Raw genomic sequence first — 22638 nt, 5'->3', positions numbered from 1 at the left:
CAGAATGCAAATCAGTATTCTTTGTGTCGCAGGTCGCTGCTGTAGGTGAAAATTAACCTGCAAGAACCCCCCAAAAATTAGAGGAAACACACGTAGAGAGAAAATATGGAAAACCAAAGTACTTTCCTGTATTTCGAAGACAATACAACCTGATTGTAGTTTAAAATTTGGATTCCCCCCTCCCACCCCCCCCCCCCCCAACACTAACGAGTACAAAGCACAGGACATCAAAGCAGCCTAACTGTTAGAGACTGGCCTCACGCAGGTCTACCGGGATCGGCAGACAGCTGACAGGACGTTTCTGCTCCATGTGCAACTTGAAAACACTATTAGAATCGGCTAACGAGCAACTCTGCACCCATCTGTACTGTAGCAGAGACCCCCAGCGTTGTAAACCGATTGCAATTGAACAACACAGCGTTGCACTTGTAATTTGTCATAGCAATTTTAGCAAACAACGCTGCTGTAATTGTGTATTGTAATTGTAAGATACCCCCCCCCCCCAGGTCTGGGGGTGAGAGAGAGTCAAAAGCATGGAATAAAATCGCCATAAAAATAACTCTCTTGCTTCTATTTGTGTCCGTGGGGAGGTGAGTGGAGACAGTAACAGAGGCGGTGTGTTTGACAAGCCCTGATTTAGAAAGGGTGGCAGCGAGCCTCAAACTGGATCAAGGACAGGTCAGGTTTAGGGTTGCACCTTCGAGGAGTTAGCAGGGTTTAGAGCTCGGAAACTGTAGACTGCAGCCAAAGAGACGAGGGGAGGGGGAGGGGGGGAGAGGGAGAAAAAGAGAAAGAAAGAGAGGGAGAAAGAAAGAGAGTGAGAGAAAGGAGAGCTCTTCAGTGGAGAATTCATCCGAGTGAAATTAGACTTGACTTGGTACAAACCTTTTTTTTTTGTTTTTCCCCTTTTTCATGTTTTGAATATTGTTTCAGGATTTTAAAAATGAGTATTCTAATATTCTTTCATTTTTTAATTAGCTGGAAAATTAACAGTACCATATTACAGAGGGACTTTTTCGACCTGAAAAAAGAAACAAGGACCAGGGGTCACAAGCGGAGATTAGATAAAGGGGCATTCAGAACAGAAAATAGGAGGCGCTTTTTTTACACAGAGAATTGTGAGGGTCTGCAACCAACTCTCCAGTTGAAGCTGACACCCTGGGATCCTTCAAGAAGCTGCTTGATGAGATTCTGGGATCAATAAGCTACTAACAACCAAACGAGCAAAGATGGGCCGAATGGGGGCCTCCTCTCGTTTGGAAACTCAGTTCTGTTCAGAGTGAATTGAGAAACAGCTGCTTGGGTTTGTGATGATCGCTGCTTTTCTTAAAGACTCTGCGGAGGACAGTGGCTATACTGGTCGTCGCCGGTCTGACCCAACTGGTTTCCAGTCAGCGTACGAGACTACGACAGCGCAGGGGGCTGGCAGTCAGACGCAGGCTGCAGAGTTGTTGGTGTTGTTAAGCATCTGAAAGAGGATTTCTCTAAGGAGATTTGCAGCAGCTGCAGTGACTAAGTTTTTCACTTTAAACTCTGCTTGCAAGCTGTGCAGCTGATCTTTTGAAAGAAACGTTGTTTGAACGGAGGGTTCAGGATCTTTCTGGAAGTTTAGGGACGGGACGGGACGGGACGGGACGGGGGGGGTGGGGGTTTAGGAAAAAACTTCAGAGTTCCTTAAACACACACACACACACACACACACACACACACACACGTACGTTTGTTTATAGTGTTTATGAGGACTGCTCGTTGACTCTCGCTAAATTTTTATTTACAATTCCTAACTCCTGTCAAACAAAACTCCACACGGGGTGAAAGTCGACAACAAACAAAATATTTTGGGCACTTTTTTTAGTTTGTTATAAAAAACAAAAATGACTTTTTAATATCTGTTTAAACACGACAAGAACTGCGTCCTCATGAGGAAGGTTTTGTCAGACTTTCCTTCCTTGTGGAGACTTTTTTTTGACCCAGCAAGCACTATAAACCTGCCCACACACACACAGAAAAGAGGAAATTGAATGACTATAGGTTTGATCTTAGTAGCCCATCGCATTTATCACAACCAGAACAATGTTGTCGTAACCTTAGTGTATCGCTAAGCATTATTATTATTATTATTATTATTATTATTTATTTCTTAGCAGACGCCCTTATCCAGGGCGACTTACAATTGTTACAAGATATCACGTTATACATTATTTCACATTATACAGATATCACATTATTTTACATACAATTACCCATTTATACAGTTGGGTTTTTACTGGAGCAATCTAGGTAAAGTACCTTGCTCAAGGGTACAACAGCAGTGTCCCCCACTGGGGATTGAACCCACAACCCTCCAGTCAAGAGTCCAGAGCCCTAACCACTACTCCACACTGCTGCCTGTCTTAAGCATTAAGACATGGTTGACGTCTGTGAAATCAGCTGGCAAACCCAGCAGCTGGAGTTTCAAACTCTGAAACCAGGACCGAAAGACGGAGCGGGCTGAGGGTATGGAATGGGCTGTCTAGCCGTGCTGCTGAATCTCGGGGATCCTTCAAGAGCTTGACTAGGTTTTTGGGGGGTCAGTCGGCTAACAGGAACACGACAAGCCCCCGATGTGCTGAACGGTCTCCTGTCGTTCGTGAGCTTCACGTTCTGCTAGTAAAGGGCTTCGCTGGACATGCGTTGAGAAGGTGCTTGTGGGTCTCATCTAAAACAGAGCAGATGAAAAAATAATTGAATCCTAAAGTTTTTAGGCAATGGGGGGGTAAAAAATGAACGAACAGAAAAGAGAAAGGCGATGTTATGAAACTTGCCTGTCTCGTGAAACCAACCCTCTAACCCGAGACTCAAACGCACAGCCCTACACCTCGGCTTAAATGGAATTAGAAAAACAGGAATTAACCCCCCCCAAAAAAAGAAACTCAACATATTTTAAAAGAAAGAAATTTGCTGGGAAAAAAAAAACTCCTCCTAGAAACACAATGGGGGAAAAAAGCACCGCCTTCGTGACAGACCTGTGGAATTATCACACGCGGCTAAAAACCAGCTCTCCGGCATCAGGGTGAGGCGCCCGTGCTAAAATTAACTTCAGAGATAACGACTGGGCTGTGACTTGCTCGCTGTGGCTGTGCTGCCTCTTCGGGTGTAATGTTGAGCAACAGTTTAGTTAAATAAGACTGCACTTGTAGATCTGTGTTACCCCCTCCTGCTCTGCTCTGGACTCGTCTGACCTCAGCACCACGTTACTGGATCCTCAGCTGATGCGCTATCCTTGCACTATCACACTGCTAACATGTCACTGTGGATACAACTCGCTGTGATCCTAACTTGTCGCCTCCTGGTTCATATTGTATTCTAGTAGTGTTATTATTATACATAGCATCCTAGTTCATATTGTATTCTAGTAGTGTTATTATTATACATAGCATCCTAGTTCATATTGGATTCTAGTAGTGTTATTATTATACACAGCATCCTAGTTCATATTGGATTCTAGTAGTGTTATTATACACAGCATCCTAGTTCATATTGGATTCTAGTAGTGTTATTATTATACACAGCATCCTAGTTCATATTGGATTCTAGTAGTGTTATTATTATACACAGCATCCTAGTTCATATTGGATTCTAGTAGTGTTATTATTATACACAGCATCCTAGTTCATATTGGATTCTAGTAGTGTTATTATTATACAGAGCATCCTAGTTCATATTGTATTCTAGTAGTGTTATTATTATACAGAGCATCCTAGTTCATATTGGATTCTAGTAGTGTTATTATTATACAGAGCATCCTAGTTCATATTGGATTCTAGTAGTGTTATTATTATACATAGCATCCTAGTTCATATTGTATTCTAGTAGTGTTATTATAATACATAGCATCCTAGTTCATATTGGATTCTAGTAGTGTTATTATTATACATAGCATCCTAGTTCATATTGTATTCTAGTAGTGTTATTATTATACATAGCATCCTAGTTCATATTGGATTCTAGTAGTGTTATTATTATACAGAGCATCCTAGTTCATATTGGATTCTAGTAGTGTTATTATTATACATAGCATCCTAGTTCATATTGGATTCTAGTAGTGTTATTATTATACAGAGCATCCTAGTTCATATTGGATTCTAGTAGTGTTATTATTTGCACTTGCTGTAAACTACACTGTGTTTAAATATGAATCTTGCATTGTAACCCTGCGCTGCCCTGCAACACCTGTGTGAGTCGCCTGGGATAAAGCAGGAGTCTGCCAAATACATAAATAATAATAATAATAATAATAATAATAAATAATAATAATAATAATAAACCAAACTCATTGAAGACAACTGCTCCTTCTTAAAGAAAAAAAAAAGCCCAGGGAGTACAAATAAACAAAACACATAACTATCAGGGAGGGCCCTGGTTGTATACGGAAATGAAAGTAATTGCATGTTTGATAAGTGTTTACCAGCACAAGCCCTCCCTTACAGAACTGCTGGCGTGAACCCGTGCACGATCATGGAAGCCCAACGAAAACTAGGAATGCCGGATTAGCTGAAATGATCAGGAGCCAGGAGTTTGAGCAGGGTTACAAACTCACACTAGCCCTGCTGCTGCTGCTGCACCCAGTCCTGGGGTTCAGAGCTCCCCTCAGTGAAGTCTAGTATTATTATTATTAATATTGAAATGATCAGGAGCCAGGAGTTTGAGCAGGGTTACAAACTCACACTAGCCCTGCTGCTGCTGCTGCTGCTGCACCCAGTCCTGGGGTTCAGAGCTCCCCTCAATGAAGTCTAGTATTATTATTATTAATATTGAAATGATCAGGAGCCAGGAGTTTGAGCAGGGTTACAAACTCACACTAGCCCTGCTGCTGCTGCTGCTGCTGCACCCAGTCCTGGGGTTCAGAGCTCCCCTCAATGAAGTCTAGTATTATTATTATTAATATTGAAATGATCAGGAGCCAGGAGTTTGAGCAGGGTTACAAACTCACACTAGCCCTGCTGCTGCTGCTGCTGCTGCTGCACCCAGTCCTGGGGTTCAGAGCTCCCCTCAATGAAGTCTAGTATTATTATTATTATTAATATTGAAATTATCAGGAGCCAGGAGTTTGAGCAGGGTTACAAACTCACACTAGCCCTGCTGCTGCTGCTGCTGCTGCTGCACCCAGTCCTGGGGTTCAGAGCTCCCCTCAATGAAGTCTAGTATTATTATTATTAATATTGAAATGATCAGGAGCCAGGAGTTTGAGCAGGGTTACAAACTCACACTAGCCCTGCTGCTGCTGCTGCTGCTGCACCCAGTCCTGGGGTTCAGAGCTCCCCTCAATGAAGTCTAGTATTATTATTATTATTAATATTGAAATTATCAGGAGCCAGGAGTTTGAGCAGGGTTACAAACTCACACTAGCCCTGCTGCTGCTGCTGCTGCTGCTGCACCCAGTCCTGGGGTTCAGAGCTCCCCTCAATGAAGTCTAGTATTAATATTATTAATATTGAAATGATCAGGAGCCAGGAGTTTGAGCAGGGTTACAAACTCACACTAGCCCTGCTGCTGCTGCTGCTGCTGCTGCACCCAGTCCTGGGGTTCAGAGCTCCCCTCAATGAAGTCTAGTATTATTATTATTAATATTGAAATGATCAGGAGCCAGGAGTTTGAGCAGGGTTACAAACTCACACTAGCCCTGCTGCTGCTGCTGCTGCACCCAGTCCTGGGGTTCAGAGCTCCCCTCAATGAAGTCTAGTATTAATATTATTAATATTGAAATGATCAGGAGCCAGGAGTTTGAGCAGGGTTACAAACTCACACTATTGTCAGGGTTAGTGTGAGTTTGAAGCCATGCTGGTGTAATAACTGAGCCTGCTGTCTCACCTTGTCATGATTTGTAGAATACGAGGGGGGGGGGGGGGGGGGTTGCTATTTTCTCAGCTGTTTTGCACCAGTGTGTGTGTTTTTTCTGTAATGCCAGTATTGCAGCTGTGTGCAAACACAGTGTTTTAAGAAGGAGGATGCATTGCATCGGGCACGGTAAACAATTAATTTTTTGGTCGCTTTGCAGGCTAATTTCCCTTTTTTAAATTTTAATTTTTTAATCTCACGTTTGTGGAACACACACAGGAGTCCAAATCTCAAACTTTTTTTTTTTTTTTTTTTTTTTTCTGCTCACTAAGCTGACCTTAATTACATTTCTGGTCGTGCTTGGTTGTGTCGTTATTTATTAAAAAAAACACACTGCAGATTCCGACAGTTTGGGAGTTCTCGCCGCGAGGTTTCTACGGTAACCAGGTGCTTGTCCTGTGGCTCGATGGTGCAGGGGCTGTTGTGCTTGGCAAAGATCCGGGGTTTTAACTGCCTTCTCCTTTTTAAAAGGAAGTCTTGTTTCTTTTGCTTGCTTCCTTTCCAGACATCAGAGCACAGCTCTAAACATTTAAAATACATTTAGTGACACACGTTTCCACTAGAAGTCTCTCTCAGTGTCTTCATTGTAAATTCAATGGCAAACGTTTCCACTAGAAGTCTTTCTCAGCGTCTTCAGTGTAAATTCAATGGCAAACGTTTCCACTAGAAGTCTCTCTCAGTGTCTTCATTGTAAATTCAATGGCAAACGTTTCCACTAGAAGTCTTTCTCAGCGTCTTCAGTGTAAATTCAATGGCAAACGTTTCCACTAGAAGTCTTTCTCAGTGTCTTCAGTGTAAATTCAATGGCAAACGTTTCCACTAGAAGTCTTTCTCAGCGTCTTCAGTGTAAATTCAATGGCAAACGTTTCCACTAGAAGTCTCTCTCAGTGTCTTCAGTGTAAATTCAATGGCAAACGTTTCCACTAGAAGTCTTTCTCAGCGTCTTCAGTGTAAATTCAATGGCAAACGTTTCCACTAGAAGTCTCTCTCAGCGTCTTCAGTGTAAATTCAATGGCAAACGTTTCCACTAGAAGTCTCTCTCTCTTTGGTGTATGCAGGGATGGGAACGAGACTCCCGCTGCACAGCAGTGTGATCCAGTCCTGGTTTCACTGGGAGTTTAATAATCAGACGCACCTGAGCTTGTTAGCTAGACACACTGGGGGCTGATCAAGCTGGTAGCAGTAAAACCTGGACTGGATCACACTGCTGTGCAATAGGATTCTGATTCCCATCCCTGATGTGTTGGGATTGATTAAAAGGGAAATGGAATTGAAAAAACAGTAAGTGATGCTGGTTTTGGTTAAACAGGTTTCTTGCATTGAAACAGACTCGCTGTGTCGTTTTTCCGGCACCGAGTGTTTCTTCTGAAGGAAGAAGGCGGAAGGTGTTTGTCTCGCTTTTTGGTTGTTAGTCTCACGGAAGTAGGCGGGGTTGACCGGAGTTCAGTTCTCTTTTTTTTTTTTTTGGTTGAGAAAACCTGAGCACAGCACAGAGAAGGGGAGCGATAGGTTTAGCGTCGCTGGATTCCACTGCAGGCTCTGCGTGTTAGTCACCTGTTCAGGTAGCTCCTGGCTCAGCCTGCCCTGATTTGTGTACAAGTCAGACTTCGCCCTCTGCGTCACACTCTGTGTGTTTTGACAAACTGGTGTAATGTTACAGTGATCTCACTATACCATGCGGAGCTGTGTGGTCCAGTGGTTAAAGAAAAGGGCTTGTAACCAGGAGGTCCCTGGTTCAAATCCCACCTCAGCCACTGACTCCTTGTGTGACCCTGAACAAGTCACTTCACCTCCTTGTGCTCCGTCTTTCAGGTGAGGCGTAGTTGTAAATGACTCTGCAGCTGATGCATAGTTCACACACCCTAGTCTCTGTGAGTCGCCTTGGGTGAAGGCATCTGCTAAATAAACTAATAATAATAATAATAGCACGATAGGCAGGTAAATCCACTTCCTGGCAGCTCTTGACGGCTCGGAGTTGAATTGTACGGCCGTGGAGATAGGGGGGTGTTCACGGCAGGCTGGTGTGTATCTCTCTTGTGTTTTGTACCTGTGCTTTATCGCTGGGTTATTTCGACGGACTAGACGCCTTCGCGTGTGTCGTTGCTTGTGTTACTTTTTAATTAAATTTATTTTTTAGTGTAATTACTGCAGCGTAATTGTAGTTAAACTCTATGGCTTTGAAATTTGCATTTTCAGCAAACAATGCTGCTGCAATTGTGGATGAGCCACAGATGAGCTCTATAAAGATGTTATTGTGTTCGCTAGAATTGGAAGGTAGTGTATTTTAGGGCTGCCTGTTCTCTGAACCGTTTGCCATTATTATTATTATTATTATTATTATTATTATTATTATTATTATTATTATTTGGTTTCATTAGCTTGGTTGACTTTGGTTTTTGAAAACGGTGACTAAGTTTGATTCACTTCCTGGCAGGGTTTAGTTAATCCTCCCCACATAACTCATCCCTCCGAAACCAAAACAGCTTCTCGATTCGACTCCCACCTCCTCCTCCCTCCCTCCCTCCCCACCCATCACCCAGCATCACCGCTGCAAATGGACCTCCAGTAAATCCCAGCCCCGGATCCCGTCTGCTTCATGGCGTTCTGGAGCCCCGCGCTGCAGCAGGAGTGACCGAGCGAGCGCTGCGTTTCTCCACTGTGATTCGTGGTTTCTGCTCCCTGTGCCGTGCACGCTCTGAGCTGAATGATTTTAGTGTGTTCTTAATGTGTTGTTTTTTTTTTTAGTGTGGCACAGGGAACCCGTGCTTGATTGAGAGACTGCAAAACAGAAGCTTCTCGCTACCCCCTCCGCTGTGTCTAAACATACAGGCAGGCTGTGTGCTTTTAACTGAGAGGAACGTTTTAATTGAGTTCTGAAACCCAGGGCTGGTTGTGAATCTCGTTCTTGTGGTAAAAGTTGCGTCCACACAGAGATGGGAATCAGACTCCTATTGCACACCTGAGCTTGTTAGCTAGACGCACTGGGGGCTGATCAAGCTGGTAGCAGTGAAACCTGGAACGGATCACACTGCTGTGCAATAGGAGTCTGATTCCCATCCCTGCGCGTCTAGCTCTCTGTAGATGTTTCTGATTTTTACATTTGACTATAATCTGATCAACTTGCTTTTTATTTAAATATTTGTGGTTTAACATTTTACTAAATATAAAAAGAGTAAAATAATAATCCTCATTTGTTGAAACGCGTCTCTGTCTCTCTGCTTTGTTTTTCTTGTTGCTGTGTAAGATGTCTGCCGGCATTGCTGTGTTTTAAAAGCAGCTTTCTGAGAGAGAGGGAGAGAGAGAGAGACTCCTTATTGGTATTCCACTCAGCAGAGCTGTCAAACATAGCAGGGAAACCCAGAAACTCACTGTAATGAATGCATGACCAAGCCTGTCGCTCTCGCTCTCTGTCTCTCTGTCTCTGTCTCTCCTTTCTTTGTCTGTCTCTCTCTGGCTCTTGGTCTTTCTCTGTGTCTCTCTGTCTTACTCTGTGTGTGTCTGTCTCTCTCTCTCTCTCTCTCTCTCTCTCTCTCTCTCTCTCTCTCTCTCGTCTTTCTCTGTGTCTGTCTGTCTTGCTTTCTGTCTCCTCTCTGTCTGTCTGTCTGTCTGTCTGTCTGTCTGTCTGTCTGTCTGTCTGTCTGTCTGTCTGTCTGTCTGTCTGTCTTTGTTTGTCTGCCTGCCTCTGTCTCTCGGTCTTTCTCTGTGTGTCTCTCTGTCTTGCTCTCTGTCTCTCTCTGTCTTTGTGTCTCTGTCCCTCTCTTGCTTTCTGCGTCTCCTTTCTTTTTCTGTCCCCCTCTCTCTCTCCTCTCTCTGTCTCTCTCTCTCTCTGTCTCTCTCCCCCTCCCTCTCTCTCCTCTCTCCCTCTCTCTCCCCCCCTCTCTCTCCCCCTCTCTGTCCTCTCTCTCCCTCTCTCTCTCTCTCTCTCTCTCTCTCTCTGTCTCTCTGTCTCTCTCCCCCTCCCTCTCTCTCCTCTCTCCCTCTCTCTCTCCCCCCCCTCTCTCTCTCCCCCCTCTCTCTCTCCCCCTCTCTCTCTCCCCCTCTCTCTCTCCCCCTCTCTCTCTCCCCCTCTCTGTCCTCTCTCTCCCTCTCTCTCTCTCTCTCTCTGTCTCTCTCTCTTCCCCTCCCTCCCTCTCTCTCTCTCTCTCTCTCTCTCTCTCTCTGATTATGTTGAGGCTTGTTCTGCTGCCCCTCTCTCTCGTTCATTCCCTCACTGCCTCGTTCCCTCTCCCCCGCCCTTGTCTGCTGTATTTCGCTCAGGTCTGGGCTTGTATCTTTGAAGTGCCCGGGAGCTGACAGATTCGGTCTGAATCACAGCTTTGAGAACAGAAGGGAATCCCAGTCCTGTAACCCCAGCAGTCACACCAGGACTGGCAATACATTTCCTCTCCTTCACTTCATTTTCTGATTGATTTTTCATAGATGCACCACTTCGTTAGACCTTTACGCTAAACCTTTTAAAAAAAAAAACAAACAAAAAAACAACATGATCACATCACCCCCTGTCTTGCCCAGCTGCACTGGCTACCTGTAAAGTTCAGGATTACTCTAAAAACTCTCCTGCTTGCCTACAAGGCCCTTCGTCACACAGGTCCAGAGTATCTCTCCAACCTGCTGACCCGCTGTGTCCCTGCCTGCAAGCTGAGGTCCTCCGACTCTGGCCTGCTTGTTATCCCCAAGCGAACGCGCCCCACACTCTGAGAGAGCTCTCTTTTAGCTTCACGGCCACCCAAACTCTCTCCCAGCTGTAGTGCGTGCGGCTCCCGCAGTCGCTCTCTTCGAATCAACTCTCTTGTGTGGGGATCGCTGTTCCCCGCAGAGTCTTTAAGAAAAGCAGCGATCGTCACAAACCCAAGCAGCTGTTTCTGAATTCACTCTGAACGGGGACTTTTAGTGGGGACTCTCAAACTAACATCACTGTGCTGGGGAGGGGGCAATCTTCACATTATTATTATTATTATTATTATTATTATTATTATTATTATTATTATTAATCATTTAGCAGACACTTTTATCCAAAGCGACTTGCAGAGACTAGGGGGGGTGAACTCTGCTTCATCAACAACTGCTGCTGCTGCTGCTGCTGCAGAGTCACTTCCAATAGGAGCTCGTTTGTTTTACGTCTCATCCGAAGGACGGAGCACAAGGAGGTGAAGTGACTCGCTCAGGGTCACACACACACAAGCACAGCGAGTCAGTGGCTGAGCCTGGATTTGAACCTCCTGGTATTGAGACCCCTTTTCTTTAACCGCTGGGACCCCCCCAAGCCGCCGGTCCCACCTCCTGTTTGATCTCCCGTCCCGGGGGGTGTCTACATGGACGCACGACCCTGAGCCAGCCTGTAAGGTCCCGGGAGGGGGGGGAGGGGGCAGGACCTCGTTTTTACATCGCTGCGTCTCTCCTCCTTCAGAACGGCTGTGTCGATTCCGGAGGTATTCCTGAGTGCGGGCTGTGAAAACCAGCCGCTATCTTCGGGAGATAACGGGGGCAGCCAGTCGGAAAAAATGAGGGGTGGGGGGGGATCAGGACAGGACTGGGAATCGGCTTTTAAAAGTTAAACTTTATTTTATTTTTATTTTTTTTAATGTTTAAATGTAATCCGTGAAACATGCAGTTTTTTTTTACCACCTCCTATTAATTTCAATCGCAACCTTTAACCCCAGGCTGAGTGACTTGCTGTTTTTTTTTTTGTTTTGTTTCTAGCTGCTATTTGGGAACCCTTCTCTCTAGTCTAACTTGCAAACAAAACTCTTAAACTCTCCTCCCCGCCTTCGAGAGTTGTTTTAAAAGGCGAGTCGCTTTTATAAATAGTCTACGGAATGGTTCACCCATCGAGTTTGAGAACAGTCTCCACTTGAACCGTCATGTAAGCGATATCTTTGTCATGTTTGCTTAATCAGAGAGGTGTGAGTGACTGAGAGGGTGAGGGAGAGAGGGAGAGAGGGAGCGAGGGAGGGGAGGAGCCTCTCTCGGTGCAATAAGGATGAGATGCCGCTAGCATTGCAGACCTAGACTCCCATTGCACAGCAGTGTGATCCAGTCCAGGTTTTACTGCTACCAGCTTGATCAGCCCCCAGTGTGTCTAGCTAACAAACTCAGGTGTGTCTTATTATTAAACTCCTAGTGTGATCCAGCCCAGGTTTCACTGGGAGTTTAATAATCAGACACACCTGAGCTTGTTAGCTAGACACACTGGGGGCTGATCAAGCTGGTAGTGGCGACACTGCTGTGCAATAGGAGTCTTGTTTCCTGACTCTTCAGCACTGGGCTGTTTTCCGCGGAGGGGAGGGAACAGGAGCTGCATGAAAATCGGGACGATTTGAATATGCACTTCCAGCGACCTTTGAGAGGGAGAGAGAACTCTCTCACCGCAGCCTCTCCCTCTCTCTCCACAATGATCGGATGCCCTTGTAAAAAAAAAAGCATCAGGAATGGGAATCAGACTCCTATTGCACAGCAGTGTGATCCAGTCCAGGTTTTACTGCTACCAGCTTGATCAGCCCCCAGTGTGTCTAGCTAACAGGCTCAGGTGTGTCTTATTATTAAACTCCCAGTGAAACCAGGACTGGATCACAGTGCTGTGCAACGGGAGTCTCGTTCCCATGCCTGCTTGTGTTTCTGTGTGCGTCTGGGGGAAGTGTTTCTTTTTTGTGATTTGTGCATTTGTCATGCTTGTTTGCTAAAGAGGATTGCTAGTGGCTGGTTTGCGTGTGTGTGTGTGTGTGTCTGTGCTAGGTGAAGAGGGGGGGGGTCTAGGGACCGTTGCCTGCCCTCTTTTGATGTCTCATAGGCTGGGCACTGGGGGCTGTATGTCACGCCCTCCTGGTAATGAATTCAGAGCTTCACAGTGGGGTGAGAGGAGGTAGCAGATTTATCCAGCTTGCTCGCTATATATCCCCCTGCAGTGCTGAGCTGACCACAAACTCCATGTGCTGTACGCTGCAACTTAAACCACAAAGTGTAGCTGAATAAATCCTATCAAATACCTTGTTTAGTGCTGGGATGGGACTCAGACTCCTATTGCACAGCAGTGTGATCCAGTCCAGGTTTTACTGCTACCAGCTTGATCAGCCCCCCAGTGTGTCTAGCTAACAAGCTCAGGTGTGTCTGATTATTAAACTCTCCAGTGAAACCAGGACTGGATCACACTGCTGTGCGACGGGAGTCTTATCCCCATCCCTGGGTTCCCAAAATTGTTTTCTAGTATTAGGAAAACCCTGCGTTTGGAGACTAGCTGTCCCTGGTATTAACGTTGCCCCTCTCCCGCCTCTCTCCCCCCTCCCGCAGCACTCCTCCGCTCACACAGAGCCGGTGAAGTCCGCCCGCTCCAGCATGCCGCGCTGCCGGAACTCCGTTGCCACGACGGCGGACGAGCAGCCCCACATCGGCACCTACCGGCTGCTCAAGACGATCGGCAAGGGCAACTTCGCCAAGGTGAAACTGGCCCGCCACGTGCTGACCGGCAGAGAGGTGAGAGAACCAGCGGGAACCCGCCACCGCGCCCAGAGCAAGACAGCCTGCTCTCTCTTTTTCCCTCGTTCTTTCTTTCTTTTCTTTCTTTCTTTCTCTCCCTCTTTCTCCCTCGTTCTTTTCTTTCTTTCTTTCTCTCCTTCTTTCTCCCTCGTTCTTTTCTTTTTCTCTCCCTCGTTCTTTTCTTTTTCTCTCCCTCGTTCTTTTCTTTTTCTCTCCCTCGTTCTTTTCTTTCTCTCTCCCTCTTTCTCCCTCGTTCTTTCTCTTTCTTTCTCTCCCTCTTTTGCTCTCTCTTCCTCTTTTTCTCTCCCTCTTTCTTTCTCCCTCGTTCTTTTCTTTCTTTCTTTCTCTCCCTCTCTCTTTCTCTCAATTCAAGTGCAAATTCAATTGTGTTATTGGCATGAGTACAGCCAAAGCAATGACAAAAATAAATAACAAAAATAAATACATACAAGAACATGTGATCTACAAAAAATAAATCTATATAAAATACAAAAGATATCTGAAGTGAAACAGACGCGTACGTACCTAAAGAGGATTGCTCGTACACACTTGTGTGTTGTAAGTGTACTGGGAGCAGATCGCCCCCAGTGGAGGCTGTGTTTAAACGCTGTGGTTTTACTGGTCCTGTCTCTGCTCAGGACACGGTCTAATATATTCAGCAGCTGGGAGTGCTCTGTCGCTGTTCTCACCCTCAATAATTTCAAGTCCTGCAATAAAACTGGCTTTTAGCAGATTCACCCAGTCCAGGTTTTACTGCTACCAGCTTGATCAGCCCCCAGTGTGTCTAGCTAACAAGCTCAGGTGTGTCTGATTATTAAACTCCCAGTGAAACCAGGACTGGATCACACTGCTGTGCAATCTTTGAAGCTTCGACCAGTTATAACTAATGCGGTCTCCTCGTCTCTCCCTTTTCAGGTTGCTGTTAAAATAATAGACAAAACACAGCTGAACGCATCGAGTCTGCAAAAGGTAAGAGGAACAGCATGCTATATTATTATTATTATTATTATTATTATTATTATTATTATTATTATGATGTGTCACATCCCTAACATATTTAGGACTGTTTTTTCAGTTCTCAGTTTGTGAGGCTTTAGAAGTTCATTTTCACTTTTCGAATACTAGACTTCATTGAGGGGAGCTCTGAACCCCAGGACTGGGTGCAGCAGCAGCAGCAGCAGGGCTAGTGTGAGTTTGTAACCCTGCTCAAACTCCTGGCTCCTGATCATTTCAATATTAATAATAATAATAATAATAATACTAGACTTCATTGAGGAGAGCTCTGAACCCCAGGACTGGGTGCAGCAGCAGCAGCAGCAGCAGGGCTAGTGTGAGTTTCTAACCCTGCTCAAACTCCTGGGGGAGGGAGGGAGCAGTTCAGGCTCCGTGCCTCAAGCCTGCCCTGGGCTGGAGGGAGAACCCTTTCTGTGAGAAGGGGGGTGGAGGGAGGGGTGGAGGAAGCAGTTGAGTCTCCTTCCCCTTGCCATTTCAGCAGCACGACGTGGAGGTGTGCTTAATTACAGTGACGGAGTTGTGTTAGAGACAGCCTGCGTGCGTTCAGGTTTCAAACTCTATTGTGTGGGGAGGAATGTGAGTCAGATGTCCTTGGAAAAGACTGAGAGGAGGAGGAGGTGGGGGGGGGGGGGGGGGGGGGGGTTCTCCAGCATGGCTTGAATTGAAACTAAAAGCCCTCGAGCCAGCAGTTTTATGAGTTAGTATCAGCTCACTTCTGGGAACGCGATTCCCGGGGAGAGAGAAGGGGAGTCCCCAAGTCCAGTGTTTGTTTGTTTTTTTTAAACAAGCCTTGGAGCCCTCGGACTGCGGATCGCATGCAATCCTGAAATAACGTTCCCGACCGTAATCCCGGGCAGCAGAGAGCGGTGAAGCCAGGATGCGTGACTGCGTCTGGGGAGAAGACTGTCTCTCAGCCAGGGCTGAATCCTGGAGGGTAGTTTACACTCTGGGGTTTGAATGGTAGCGGCAGAGGGGTGTGTGGCTACCTCTACACAGGTGATTACAGGCGGGACGGACGGAGTGGGCGTGTCTGCACAGCAGTGTGATCCAGTCCTGGTTTCACTGGGAGTTTAATAATCAGACACACCTGAGCTTGTTAGCTAGACACACTGGGGGCTGATCAAGCTGGTAGCAGTGAAACCTGGAATGGATCACACTGCTGTGCGACAGGAGTCTTGCAATGCAGTGCAACCCCAGCAGCTGTTTCTTTGTTTCACGGTGAATGGTAAATCAGCCCGATCGACACCAGCGACCCTCGTCTGTGGAGAGCTCGGTCAGTCTGAATAAACACTGGACAGGGCTGCAGACAGCATAACCTTGAGCGTCCCAACCTTGACCACACTCCTGGCTCCTCTCGCCAGACACACACACACACACACAGACAGACAGACAGACAGGCCCGTTTGTTTATCCTACCCCTCTCATGGATAAGTTTGTCCACAGTCTAGAGTGGCTGTGCAATTTAAGGCTGACCTGGGGCTTTCAAATTAGAAGGTTTCAATCCAAAATGAGCATGTGAAAGCTGAAGCTTAAAGCCGGCGTCTCTCTCTCTCTCTCTCTCTCTCTCTCTCTCTCTCTCTCTCTCTCTCTCTCTCTCTCTCGCTCGCTCGCTCGCTCTTGCTCTGGCGCTCTCTTTCGCTCTGTTGCTCTCTTTTTCTTTCTTTCTCTCACTCTCTCCTTTCTTGCTCTCACTGCTGCTCTCTCTCCTTTCTCGCTCTCTCTTGCTCTCTCGCTGTTGCTCTGTTTTCTCTCGCTCTCTCTCTCTCTCTCTCGTGTGTAGTGATTGTAAACGACTCCCAGGCTGTACATCCTAAGGGTTGTGTTTTGTTTGCTCAAGGAAACTCGACTGAACTGGTTACAGGGAAGCTGTTACAGGCAGCTCTGAGTGGGTGCAAAGTTCAGAGAGCAGTTCAGTCTCCGTCCCTCGAGCCTGCCCCCGGGGGCTGCAGGGAGCACCCTTTCTCTTTAGGGGAGGAAGCAGTTCAGTCTCCGTCCCTCGAGCCTGCCCCCGGTGGCTGCAGGGAGCACCCTTTCTCTTTAGGGGAGGAAGCAGTTCAGTCTCCGTCCCTCGAGCCTGCCCCCGGGGGCTGCAGGGAGCACCCTTTCTCTTTAGGGGAGGGTAAAGGAAGCAGTTCAGTCTCCGTCCCTCGAGCCTGCCCCCGGGGGCTGCAGGGAGCACCCTTTCTCTTTAGGGGAGGAAGCAGTTCAGTCTCCGTCCCTCGAGCCTGCCCCCGGGGGCTGCAGGGAGCACCCTTTCTCTTTAGGGGAGGAAGCAGTTCAGTCTCCGTCCCTCGAACCTGGTTTTCCCTCAGAAAGCGAAGCAGCTCCAGTTTTTTTTTTTTTTGTTTGTTCCTTCGTAAGGGTTTGACAGAGCTGTTACGCTCCTCTAAACCTGTTTGACAACCACAGCACACCTCTGTGTTTGTGTCGGAGTAGATAGGGAGGGGTGGGGGAATTTCAGAAGCTCTTTTCTGCTTTTGTGTGTGTGTTTTTTTTTTTTCTGATAACGTCACACGCGAGGGCAGGGGAGCACCACAAGATAAAGGGGGTGACATCAGCCTCTGGAATAATCACTGTGACAGAACCAGGCACTGGCTCATACCAGCCCCCCCAGCACATGAGACATTAATGGGCCTTTTTACTCTCTCTTCTGGTTTTATTACAACGATGTCATTGTAGATATCATTGTAGACTCGCTGTGATCCTAACTTGTTGCCTCCTGGTTCATATTGTATTCTAGTAGTGTTATTATTATACATAGCATCCTAGTTCATATTGGATTCTAGTAGTGTTATTATTATACACAGCATCCTAGTTCATATTGGATTCTAGTAGTGTTATTATTATACACAGCATCCTAGTTCATATTGGATTCTAGTAGTGTTATTATTATACACAGCATCCTAGTTCATATTGGATTCTAGTAGTGTTATTATTATACACAGCATCCTAGTTCATATTGGATTCTAGTAGTGTTATTATTATACACAGCATCCTAGTTCATATTGGATTCTAGTAGTGTTATTATTATACATAGCATCCTAGTTCATATTGTATTCTAGTAGTGTTATTATTATACAGAGCATCCTAGTTCATATTGGATTCCAGTAGTGTTATTATTATACACAGCATCCTAGTTCATATTGGATTCTAGTAGTGTTATTATTATACACAGCATCCTAGTTCATATTGGATTCTAGTAGTGTTATTATTATACATAGCATCCTAGTTCATATTGTATTCTAGTAGTGTTATTATTATACACAGCATCCTAGTTCATATTGGATTCTAGTAGTGTTATTATTATACATAGCATCCTAGTTCATATTGTATTCTAGTAGTGTTATTATTATACATAGCATCCTAGTTCATATTGGATTCTAGTAGTGTTATTATTATACACAGCATCCTAGTTCATATTGGATTCTAGTAGTGTTATTATTATACATAGCATCCTAGTTCATATTGTATTCTAGTAGTGTTATTATTATACATAGCATCCTAGTTCATATTGGATTCTAGTAGTGTTATTATTATACATAGCATCCTAGTTCATATTGGATTCTAGTAGTGTTATTATTATACACAGCATCCTAGTTCATATTGGATTCTAGTAGTGTTATTATTATACATAGCATCCTAGTTCATATTGGATTCTAGTAGTGTTATTATTATACACAGCATCCTAGTTCATATTGGATTCTAGTAGTGTTATTATTATACACAGCATCCTAGTTCATATTGGATTCTAGTAGTGTTATTATTTGCACTTGCTGTAAACTACACTGTGCTGCCCTGTAACACCTGTGTGAGTCGCCTGGGATAAAGCAGTCTGCCAAAGACATAAATATTACTTGGTTTCAATACTTCATCAGTAACTATAGAACAGTTTTATTGTTGTTGTCAGTAATTTTAATATCAGTCCATTTAAGTTTTTGCTGCTATGAGATTCACTATTGCAAATCCTGCTTTACAAATAATATATAATATACAGCACTAGACCCTGATATCGATGCGATCCAGCCCTCTGAAATGTCTTTATAATATACAGCACTAGACCCTGATATTGATGCGATCCAGCCCTCTGAAATGTCTTTATAATATATAGCGCTAGACCCTGATATCGATGCGATCCAGCCCTCTGAAATGTCTTTATAATATACAGCACTAGACACTGATATTGATGTGATCCAGCCCTCTGAAATGTCTTTATAATGTACAGCACTAGACCCTGATAGTAATGCGACACAGCCCTCTGAAATGTATTTATAATATACAGCACTAGACACTGATATTGATGCGATCCAGCCCTCTGAAATGTCTTTATAATATACAGCACTAGACCCTGATATTGATGCGATCCAGCCCTCTGAAATGTCTTTATAATATACAGCGCTAGACCCTGATATCGATGCGATCCAGCCCTCTGAAATGTCTTTATAATATACAGCACTAGACCCTGATATCGATGCGATCCAGCCCTCTGAAATGTCTTTATAATATACAGCACTAGACCCTGATATTGATGCGATCCAGCCCTCTGAAATGTATTTATAATATACAGCGCTAGACCCTGATATCGATGTGATCCAGCCCTCTGAAATGTCTTTATAATATACAGCACTAGACCCTGATATTGATGCGATCCAGCCCTCTGAAATGTCTTTATAATATACAGCACTAGACCCTGATATTGATGCGATCCAGCCCTCTGAAATGTCTTTATAATATATAGCACTAGACCCTGATATTGATGCGATCCAGCCCTCTGAAATGTCTTTATAATATACAGCGCTAGACCCTGATAGTGATGCGATCCAGCCCTCTGAAATGTCTTTATAATATACAGCGCTAGACCCTGATATCGATGCGATCCAGCCCTCTGAAATGTCTTTATAATATACAGCACTAGACCCTGATATCGATGCGATCCAGCCCTCTGAAATGTCTTTATAATATACAGCACTAGACCCTGATATTGATGCGATCCAGCCCTCTGAAATGTATTTATAATATACAGCGCTAGACCCTGATATCGATGTGATCCAGCCCTCTGAAATGTCTTTATAATATACAGCACTAGACCCTGATATTGATGCGATCCAGCCCTCTGAAATGTCTTTATAATATACAGCACTAGACCCTGATATTGATGCGATCCAGCCCTCTGAAATGTCTTTATAATATATAGCACTAGACCCTGATATCGATGCGATCCAGCCCTCTGAAATGTATTTATAATATACAGCGCTAGACCCTGATATCGATGTGATCCAGCCCTCTGAAATGTCTTTATAATATACAGCACTAGACCCTGATATTGATGCGATCCAGCCCTCTGAAATGTCTTTATAATATACAGCGCTAGACCCTGATATTGATGCGATCCAGCCCTCTGAAATGTCTTTATAATATACAGCACTAGACCCTGATATCGATGTGATACAGCCCTCTGAAATGTCTTTATAATATACAGCACTAGACCCTGATATCGATGCGATCCAGCCCTCTGAAATGTCTTTATAATATACAGCGCTAGACCCTGATATTGATGCGATCCAGCCCTCTGAAATGTCTTTATAATATACAGCGCTAGACCCTGATATTGATGCGATCCAGCCCTCTGAAATGTCTTTATAATATACAGCACTAGACCCTGATATTGATGCGATCCAGCCCTCTGAAATGTCTTTATAATATACAGCACTAGACCCTGATATTAATGTGATATGGGGGTGTGTGAAGCAAATTGTATTTAATTCAAGCTGCAGTTTAATTAGTAATCGTTGGTGACAGGCGATCAGTCTCGGAGAGGGGGAGCGAGGGAGATGTGGGGTGTGTTATTTTGGGAAGGTTGAAAGTCTGGTCTCTGTTGCATCGGTAGATTGCTTCCTGTTGCTCCAGACTGCGGGAAGGAAAAACCCAATTAGTGTGTCTGTGTTAGATCAGCAATTTACAGTTTCAGAGCGGAGAGACCCGGGGACTTCAGCTAAGGGAGCGTTGCTTGCAGTGCTGAGGCCAACGTGGGCTGCTCAAGATTCAAAATTCTCTCTCAATTTTTATTTGGCTTGAAAACCAAAAAGTATAAACCGTACAATATTACAGTAGCCAAACAAAATCAAAATTAAGTCAGGGATGGAAACTCCTAGACACACTGGGGGCTGATCAAGCTGGTAGCAGTAAAACCTGGAATGGATCACACTGCTGTGCAATAGGAGTCTGATTCCCATCCCTGATCCACACACTGATAAAGTCACGATGCAGTGTGCATCACAGTACACGTGACAGGCTAATTACCTGATGCATCATGACTATGTAATGATCCACCCTAGTTATATGAACCATGCATCGCCTCCCAGCTCCAAGATCAAAAGAAAACTTTAAAGAAAACAACAGCCACAAAAATGCGTCTGGCTGTTTGATGCCTTGGCTGGTTGCAAACCCTCCCCCCTTCTCCCCTTGGCTGTTCCCTCCCCAGGGGACCCTAGTGTCTGAGCCCTGGCATTGCAACCGTTTCCAGAAGCTGCTCTGAATGATTTGCAAATGATAAGAAAGTGGGAGGAAATGACTTTCCTGAGCAAGGCTTCGGTTCATCTGACAGCCGCTGTGTCCCGCTAAATGAGAAACGCGGCCGAATTTCTACCGCAAGAGCAGGGCTGGGAATGAGACTCCCGCTGCACAGCAGTGTGATCCAGTCCTGGTTTCACTGGGAGTTTAATAATCAGACACACCTGAGCTTGTTAGCTAGACACACTGGGGGCTGATCAAGCTGGTAGCAGTAAAACCTGGAATGGATCACACTGCTGTGCTATAGGAACGTCTTACAAACGTATTGGAAGTCGTTTGAATCTAAATCAAAAAGACGTCAAGTTGATATTAACGTATTTGATCTGTTTCAATAGATCCTGTCGTGGTTTAAACTTTTCAAATGCTTTGTCTTTGACACTCTGGAGCAGGGGGGGGGGGGTGTCAAACTCCAGCTCCCGGAGGAGGGGGGGGGCACAGGGTCTTGTGGCTTCCGTTTTCCCCCCCCCTCCCCCGAGCTCTCAATCGCTTACCTGCTCTAATTATTTGATTAATTGGGACTCATTTTAACGCTTCTCTCCGGTCCTCGCATTGTTCCACAGGCACCTTGAATCAGTGGGGACTGGATTTAGAATAATTATTTAAGAATGATATAAGGCTAACATTTCTCCTCTCTCTCTCTCTCTCTCTCTTCCAGCTGTTTCGTGAAGTACGAATAATGAAGCTGTTGAATCATCCTAATATAGGTAAGTATTTTTAGTCGTTTCTCAAAACTGTCGTTCATTTCATTTCAGCTTCGGACAAAGGTTTCGTATCCCCTACAATTTTAATATTGAGACAAGAAAAAAAAAAGACGACATGAACATAATTTAGATCTTATTTACATGATGTAATCAAAACTACGACCAAATGAGCCAGATGCTGTCCCCCCCCCCCCATGTAAAGCAATTGAGGGGGGGGGGGGGGGGACATTAAATGAAAGAAATGTCAATGGGAAATATATTTATTATGTGTTAAAATATTTAATGAGTGGAAGGGGTCCAGTAAAGCCAACTTGCACAAGTGAGCCTACCTAGAATCGAATGCTTCTGGGGGAGGGAGGAATGTGTCAACAGACAGGTATACCCCCCCCCCCCCCCACCCCACCCCCCTCCAAAACGGTAGTTCCATTAAAGATTCCAGTCCCATCGGAGAGATTTCGTTTCCCCGTCGCTTGTATGCAAGGTCCCCAGCTTGGCGACCCCTGTGCTTGCCTGCTTTAAAAGCTTATTATTAAAATTGATGCCGTTTCTCCTTCTTCTCCTTCTCCTCCAGTTAAGTTATTTGAAGTTATAGAAACCGAGAAGACTTTGTATTTGGTAATGGAATACGCCAGTGGAGGTAAGCGTGAACCGTTTCTCTTGAAATCCTTGAAGCCTCTATTTATCATCCCTTTAGTTGAAGACTTATGTCTGCCTGCTAATTCAGATTATTATTATTATTATTATTATTATTATTATTATTATTATTATTATTATTTCTTAGCACACACCCTGATCCAGGGTGACTTACAGTTATTACAGATTATCACGTTGCAGATAAGAGCTGTTATGAAATACAATAAAGTCTGTGATTAAATAAGAGCAAATTCAAATAGAAAATACAGTGAGAGCCTGTAGCCTCCTGTAGGCTAGGCTGTGGTCTTATAAACGGTACAAATATTGATGGGAATCAGACTCCCGCTGCACAGCAGTGTGATCCAGTCCTGGTTTC

The 22638-nt window shown here is 44.9% G+C and overlaps 1 protein-coding gene across 7 annotated transcripts in view; it reads left to right on the top strand.

Annotated features, from left to right (window-relative positions):
- LOC117398608 (serine/threonine-protein kinase MARK2) overlaps positions 1–22638 on the top strand; it is a 50146-nt gene that overhangs the window by 2614 nt on the left and 24894 nt on the right. For all 7 annotated transcript variants that reach the window (XM_059012160.1, XM_059012156.1, XM_059012159.1 and 4 more), the window contains exons 2-5: positions 13162–13344; positions 14263–14316; positions 21584–21632; positions 22201–22266. In XM_059012160.1, the coding sequence (XP_058868143.1) occupies positions 13162–13344; positions 14263–14316; positions 21584–21632; positions 22201–22266 (352 nt within the window). The remainder of the gene's footprint in view (positions 1–13161; positions 13345–14262; positions 14317–21583; positions 21633–22200; positions 22267–22638) is intronic.

Source organism: Acipenser ruthenus, chromosome 43 (assembly GCF_902713425.1).
Source record: "Acipenser ruthenus chromosome 43, fAciRut3.2 maternal haplotype, whole genome shotgun sequence".
Classification (NCBI taxonomy): domain Eukaryota; kingdom Metazoa; phylum Chordata; class Actinopteri; order Acipenseriformes; family Acipenseridae; genus Acipenser; species Acipenser ruthenus.
The sequence above is the reverse complement of the archived record's forward strand: the minus strand, read 5'-3'. Positions and strand labels throughout refer to the sequence as shown.